This window comes from Marmota monax, unplaced genomic scaffold (genome assembly GCF_021218885.2).
Source record: "Marmota monax isolate L192 unplaced genomic scaffold, Marmota_monax_Labrador192_F-V1.1 WCK01_AAM20220418_F8-fsc00030, whole genome shotgun sequence".
Taxonomy (NCBI): domain Eukaryota; kingdom Metazoa; phylum Chordata; class Mammalia; order Rodentia; family Sciuridae; genus Marmota; species Marmota monax.
The window spans coordinates 10180885-10187710 of NW_026691988.1; the positions used below are offsets into that span (position 1 = coordinate 10180885).

General features: G+C 47.9%; 1 protein-coding gene across 1 annotated transcript in view; it reads right to left on the reverse strand.

Annotated features, from left to right (window-relative positions):
- LOC131424429 (NHS-like protein 2) overlaps nt 1-6095 on the reverse strand; it is a 66174-nt gene extending 60079 nt beyond the window's left edge. Inside the window, exon 1 of the mRNA XM_058581562.1 lies at nt 5283-6095. Within this exon, the coding sequence (XP_058437545.1) occupies nt 5283-5565 (283 nt within the window). The 5' untranslated portion in view covers nt 5566-6095. The remainder of the gene's footprint in view (nt 1-5282) is intronic.
- Nucleotides 6096-6826: the final 731 nt, after the last annotated feature.

A 6826-nucleotide genomic window follows, 5' to 3' on the forward strand; every position in this document is an offset into this window, starting at 1 on the left:
TCTAAAATTGACTGTGGTTACATTGCACAACTCTGAGCATACTAAAAACCACCAAACTGTACACTTTAAGTGGGTGAATTATATAGTGTAATAATTTTATCTCAGGAAAGCTATTTATCTCACACACACATACACACAGATTAAAAATATACATATAAAACAGAAGCCAGGCATGGTGATGCATGCCTGTAATTCTAGCATCTCCAGAGGATGAGGCAGGAGGACTGCAAGTTCAAAGCCAGTCTCGGCAACTTAGTAAGGCCCTTCTCAAAATAAAAAATATTTTTATAAAGGGCCGGGGATGTGGCTCAGTGGTTAAATGTCCCTGGGTTCAATCCTGGCATCAAAATAAATAAATAGACAAATAAATATATAAATAAATAAACAAACAAGGCCCTTGGGTTCAGTTTGCATTGATTTCTGCATAGCAAAGTCTCTTTTGACTGTTCACAGAGCCCAGATATAACTATTCACATTTCTAGGGGTTGCTACTTTTTTTTTTCTTTTGGGTACCAAGGATTGAACTCAGGAGTGCTTAACTACTGAGGCACATCCCTAACCCTCTGCTGCAGTCTGGCTGGGCACAAATCAGGAGCCACTCAAGCAGGAACAAACTTTATTTCCGAACTCCCGCGAACGCCACCCACCGGCCCTTCCAGGAACACCCCACAACAACTGGAACTCCCTCCACCAGAACTCCACCAACCACTTGAACTCTCCAGGAATCCCCGGGAGAGCTCAATGGGAACTCAACGGGACCTCCGGGAGAACTCAAAAGTAGCGGGCCTGCGTCTGAGGCAGCAGGAGCCGCCCTATTGCTGGACAGCAGGGGTCCAATACACAACTGAATACACAGCCCGCCTCAATCCAGCACCATCCAGCCACAGCAATCACACACAGCCCAACCTAACCATCATCATCCCAATGGTGCCAACCCCCCACCACCACCACCCCAGCAAAATGCCAGGGGCCATTCCAACTCGGCTGCGGGCCCCCAACACCCTCCTTTATATTTTATTTAGAGACAGGGTCTTGCTAAATTGCTTAGGGCCTCAGTCAATTGCTGAGACTGGCTTTGAACTTGTTATCCTCCAGCCTCAGCCTCCCAAGCTATGGGCATTACAAGCATACACCATCACACTTATTTTCAATGAGGCCTTATTTTGTCAGCAAAATTAATGAAGTCTGACTTTTACAGAAAGGAGATTTTGGCAGCTGAGTTCAAAACTTTTAAAAGATAGGAAATTAAAGTTTTTTTGTTTTTTTGTTTTTTTTTTTTTTAAGTAACTGTCTTGCTCACTTAGATTTGCAACAGAAAAATAATAGTATTTTTTCCCCAAGACTTTTGTAGTTATTCTTCCTGACAAAAAGCACTAAGAAACATTTGTATTAGTTCAGAACAAACATTTATTAAGGTATTACATTCCAGGCACCATTCTATGCTCAAGAAAAACAAAACTATGGCAATCCTTAGCTTCAAGGAGCTTGCTATCTGGCAGAGAGAAGCTGTTACGGATATACCATTTCAGTGCCCCTGGTAAATGGATGATGAAGACACATACTGATGCTCATCCTGGGGCCAGGCGAGTGCCATAGGAACACTTTTCCCAGCCTGGAGATGTCAAAGAAATCATAAGGGGAGCCTTCAATGACTAGGAGAATAGTAATGTGTGTCTTTGCCAATTTGTGACAACAACAAAAATCTATTTTGGATGACTTGTTATCCATAACATTTAATAATAAGCTTGATGAAATATTCCTAATAATCATTGAGGCCATGGGCTGGGGATGTGGCTCAAGTGGTAACGTGCTTGCCTGGCATGCACAGGGCGCTGGGTTCAATCCTCAGAACCGCATAAAAATAAAGATGTTGTGTCCACTGAAAACTGAAAAATAAATATTAAAAAAAAAATCATTGAGGCCAGCAGGACTGACCCATAGGACCAAAATGTTGTTTGTATATAGCAAAGATAGTCTACACATTTAAAAATCATTTCAATGACATCTTATATTACAGAAGAGCCCCATCAACCAATGATTGTGCTGTCCTGCCCCCTGGCTTTTGGGAAGCTAGCTGGAACATCACTTGCTCTGAGGGAGATCTTTTATGAAATATATCTACACTTTGTTCTCTATTTGGACACAGACCTAAAGGGAAGCTTCATAAGCAGTGGGACAGCAGGCAGGTCAATCTGAAGGTTGGGGTCTAGAAGGGATGTACTATTCATCATCTCTTAATCCAGGGTGAAACACTCCAACTCTTTTGGCCTGGATTTCCTCTCTGGTTAGGTGTTCGTGAAACAGATGAATGGCCTTCAGAGTCAATTCCAAGTCTAAGAATCTTAGATGTCCACACATACTAATGGAGTATATTATTCTGAAGACCTGCCTAAAACAAGACTAAAATAACTTCAAACTGTAACTTTTACATAGGAATAGGTTTGAAGCATTGTTTTTAAAGAATTCTAACAGATGCTAAATAGAAAGAATGAATAGGCAGTTCTTTGCTTTCTGGCATATAAAAAAGCATGCAAAGGTAGAAAAAAAAACCACAAAAACTAATAATGTCTTTATAGTTCAGCTTTCTTCTGTATATGCACTTATACTCTTAGGCATAATTATATTCAATAAAAGCCTTCTTTTGTGATCATAAAAAAAAATGATTAGCCAGGGTTTCTGGTATAAAATCAAAGCCATTTAAGATTCAAACTTATTAAAAGTTTTGAAATGAATTATTTCAGTCATTATAATAAGAACAACCTTAGTTAACTTAGAGAATTTAGGTAATTTCTGGTTATGGACATGTAGCCCACTAAGACTTATGCACATAAAGGAGAGAAAAGTCATATATTTAGATGCAAAACAAAACTAACAAAGCAGTTCTTGACTTTCAGGAATTTTTCTTGGTTCTGCTTTCCTTCCCACCTTGGCCCACCCACCCCACCCTCTTCTTAGAGATACTGGGGATTAAATCCAGGGCCTGGGTTTGCACCAGCTAGTTGAGCACTCTGCCACTGAGTTAAACCCACAGCCCACTGCTTTTTTGTTTGTTTTTGGTTTTATTTTGTTTAAAGATATTAACTGGCAGAGCACAGTGGCACAGGCCTGTAATCCCTGCTATTGGGGAGACCGAGACAGGAGGATCTCAAGTCCTCCTGCCTCAGCAAACTGGCCAGCCTCAGCAAACTGGAGGCCAGACTGGACAACAGTAAGACTGTCTCAAAATACAAAACTAAAAAATGTTTTTAAAAAACCACTAGGGATTTAGCTCTGTGTTAAAGTGTCCCTGAGTTCAATCCTCAGTACCAAAGAAAACAAAAAAAGGGCTGGGGAGCTGGGTACAGTGATACTCGCCTGTAATCTCAGTGACTCAGGAGGCAGAGGCAGAAGGATCACAAATTCAATGCCAGCATGGGCAATTCAGCAAGACCCTGTTTCCAACTTTTAAAAGTGGGCAAAGGGGTGAGGGGGTGGCTGGGAGGTAGCTCAGTGGTAGAGAACACCTGGGTTCAATTCTTAGTACTGCCAAAAATAAAAATAAAAAATAAAGATCTTAATTGGCTTTCTTTTCTGATTCTAGAATCAGGCAACACTTCATTCCATTAAATAGAATGTGCTTCCTCTTGTTTTTAATTCCCACAATAGATTAGTTCATCCAGTAGTCAGATTTGCTTCATCACATTGTTGGTCAAGGGTGAAATTCTCATTCACCCATGTACACATATCCTACGGAAAAGACATAGAAGCAACTAGTGATCGCCATGTTGACTGTGACATTCCTCTAGGACAATACATCCTTATGCACAGATCATTATTCACATTAGATAGATATATTCCGATTGCGTCCAACTTCATGAGATCACTGATTCCCATCCTCATCCCCTCCCACTCACCTAGGTTAGGAGCTGTCCACAATTTATAAGAATGTGTTGACAGCACAATCAAAGAGGTGAACTATAAAAATGTAAGACCATCACATAACTGGACAACTTGGAGAAAGATGGTATTATAGCAAGCAATCTTACCGGAATTATTGAAAGTTTGAACTCTTAGACTGTAGAGTAGTTAAAATATAGGGCTGGGGCTGTAGCTCAGTTGCAGAGCACTTGCCTAGCATGCATGAGACACTGGGTTCAATCCTCAGTACTACATAAAAATAAACAAATATAATAAAGGTATTCTGTCCATCTACAACTACAAAAAGTATTTTTTAAAATTAAAATATATATATATATATATATATATATATATATACACATACATACACATATACATACACACATCTAAGTTTTTCTAGCAAGTTGGAAAACAAGCTATTCAAGATTGCTTATGAAGTGATTCTAAGTGAGGCAATATTTCATCCTGAGCTGCTGAAATCTAGGCGTTACACCAATATCTCCCCTCCACCCTACAATCCATCAACCATCTCCAGTTTACACTCAGGATTATGACCAAGTCCACGAACATAAAAGGGAGAAACCAAATAGACATCACACAAAGTTTCTCTGCTTTGAGACAGCAGGAAATTCCAGTTGCTTCATTCACCAGAGCCAGTTAAGCTGGTGAGATGAAATGGGTGTTTAGGGAGATCACTGTGTCAGGACATAGAGTTGATTTTCAGGGTTGGAGGAGGCCAGACAAAGATGAATGAATAGAGTCTCAGCTCAAGGTCAAGATCCTCTGAATCACAAAGAGCTGATGGGTCAGTCTGGGAGAGGAAACAAAATTCAGGGCCAATAGGAAAAAAACCTGAACTGAAAAATCTACAGTTTCGTTTGTAGGTAAGAACACAGGTACAACACGCGGCTAGGCAGAAAGGTAACAAGCCGACTCAACGCTTGCTGAGATCCCCCGACTTTCCCAAAAAGATCCTCCAGAAATCTAAAGAATGTATATCCATGTCAGTGTTCTACCCTTGCTTCTCAAATAGGCTACCTTCTTCCCCCGCCACTTTCCCATGGTTGCTCCTCTGTATACAGCACCCGCGGCTCTTCTCTCACTGAGAGAGAGGACAGAACAGCCCAATTGTCACACTCCGCGCCCATTCCACCAAGGTAGCCAAGAATCTCCCAGAAGCCGAGAAACCTAGGGTGCCACACGCGCCTGCTACCTGCGTTGCCTCCCTCCCGGGTCAGGCAGCCCCCACCCGAGAACCCTACACTCGCGGGGCTCCTGGCTCACACAGCGGCCCCAGAGCCGAACCCGCGCCGCCAGGGGGCAGCAGGGAGCATCTGGCCGCGCCTCCCGCCGCGTTCCCCTCCCCCGACCCGCCGGCCACTCACGGATTTTCACTCGGCGGTGGTCCAGGCGCGCGGCGGCGGCGTGCAGGGCTTCCAGGCGGCGGTGCAACTCAGCTGTGCGTTGGCCCAACGCGACTGCCTGGCCCTCGAGCTCGCCGAAGATGTCTCCGGCGCAGCGCGACAGGTCGGCCAGCTGCGCCAGCAGGCAGACTAGGGCATGCGAGCTGACCTGCTCCAGCGAGCGGAAGAGTGGCGCGGCCCCGGCCTCCACCAACTCGGGCCGGCGCAACCGCGCGGGCTCCACGGTCCTCTGGTGGAAGGGCATGGCGCGAGGCGGGGGGCGGCTCCGGCCGGCGGCGCCGCGGGCCGCCCCGGGCGAGCGCAGCCCTTAATCCGCCCCCCGTCGGCGCGGGGCGCGAGTCTGCATGCAACACAAAGAAAGGTCCCAGGCAGCGGCTGGGCGCCGAGGGGAAGCTCCGCGGCTCCTGCCGGCGGGGGAGAGGCCGGGCAGGAAGGACGCACCGACAGACTAGCGGACTCGCGGGCGGGCAGTAGCCCAGGAAAGGGATCGGGGGTCCAAGCCGCCCGGCGCCTGGTGGCGTCCTCCCACCAGCCGGGATTGCCCTGCCGCGCAGCGAAAGGAAGTTCCCGGAGCAGCTCCCGAGCGGGCGGCAGTGGCCGCGGCGGCGAGTGGAGCCGGGAGTCCCGCTGAAGTTTGCAGGCAGGCAGGAAAGAGCCGGTGGCTCCTTCCCTCCCTCCCGATTGGAGAGGGAGGAGGAAGCGGGGGAAGTGCCGCCGACACCGGGCGAGAGGGAGGGGAGGCAAAAGAAAGGAAAGGGGGAGGAGAAAAGGGCCGGCCCGGGGAACCACCTGCGGCTCCCGCGGCCGCCGCGCCCAGCGCCCAGCGCCTGCGGGCGGTGGCAGCCCGGGTGCCTCAGCGCACCCTGCCGGGGCCCGCACGGCCACACAGTCCCGGAGCTCCCACGTCGCCGCCCACTCCTCTTCGAAGCCCAAGGGCGGTGGGCCAGAGCCTCCGCCCGTCCCCCAGGCTGGGGTGGAGCGCTGCGCGGGCGCGAGGGAGACGGAGGCGCTGGGACCGCTCCGGTTGCTCACCTGCGCTCCTGCCCTCTGGTAGCAGTGAGTCAGGCGCGCCCCGCCCCACGGGGAACGCCCCAGGCCCTGTCTGGGTCCTACTGGTCTCTCCCCTGGAAAGCGACCAAGGTTTCTGGGCCATTTCGGTGGGCTTGAGAGAAGAAGTCATTAAATCATCCTGTGGCCAGGGATTCTGTAGCCAACCAGGAGTCCTACCTAGTCCCAGTTGGAAAAAGCATCGAAGTCCTCTTCAGAGAGCTTGAGGCTTCCTACCCCTCCAACTGGAAAAGTCCTGGCTGATGTGTGCCTAATCTGTTTCTTTACCCAAGCATGAGAGTTGGCCAGCGGGGTACCAAAACCTAGATTGCTGAATTCGGGGCCTGGAAGACTGTTAAACTAAATGCTGTTGAGATGGTGGTCATGGGACACCCAGCTAACTCAAACCTTCTGGTAAGAAGTATTTCAGGAGACTGGGTCCAATATCCCGAAGCGAA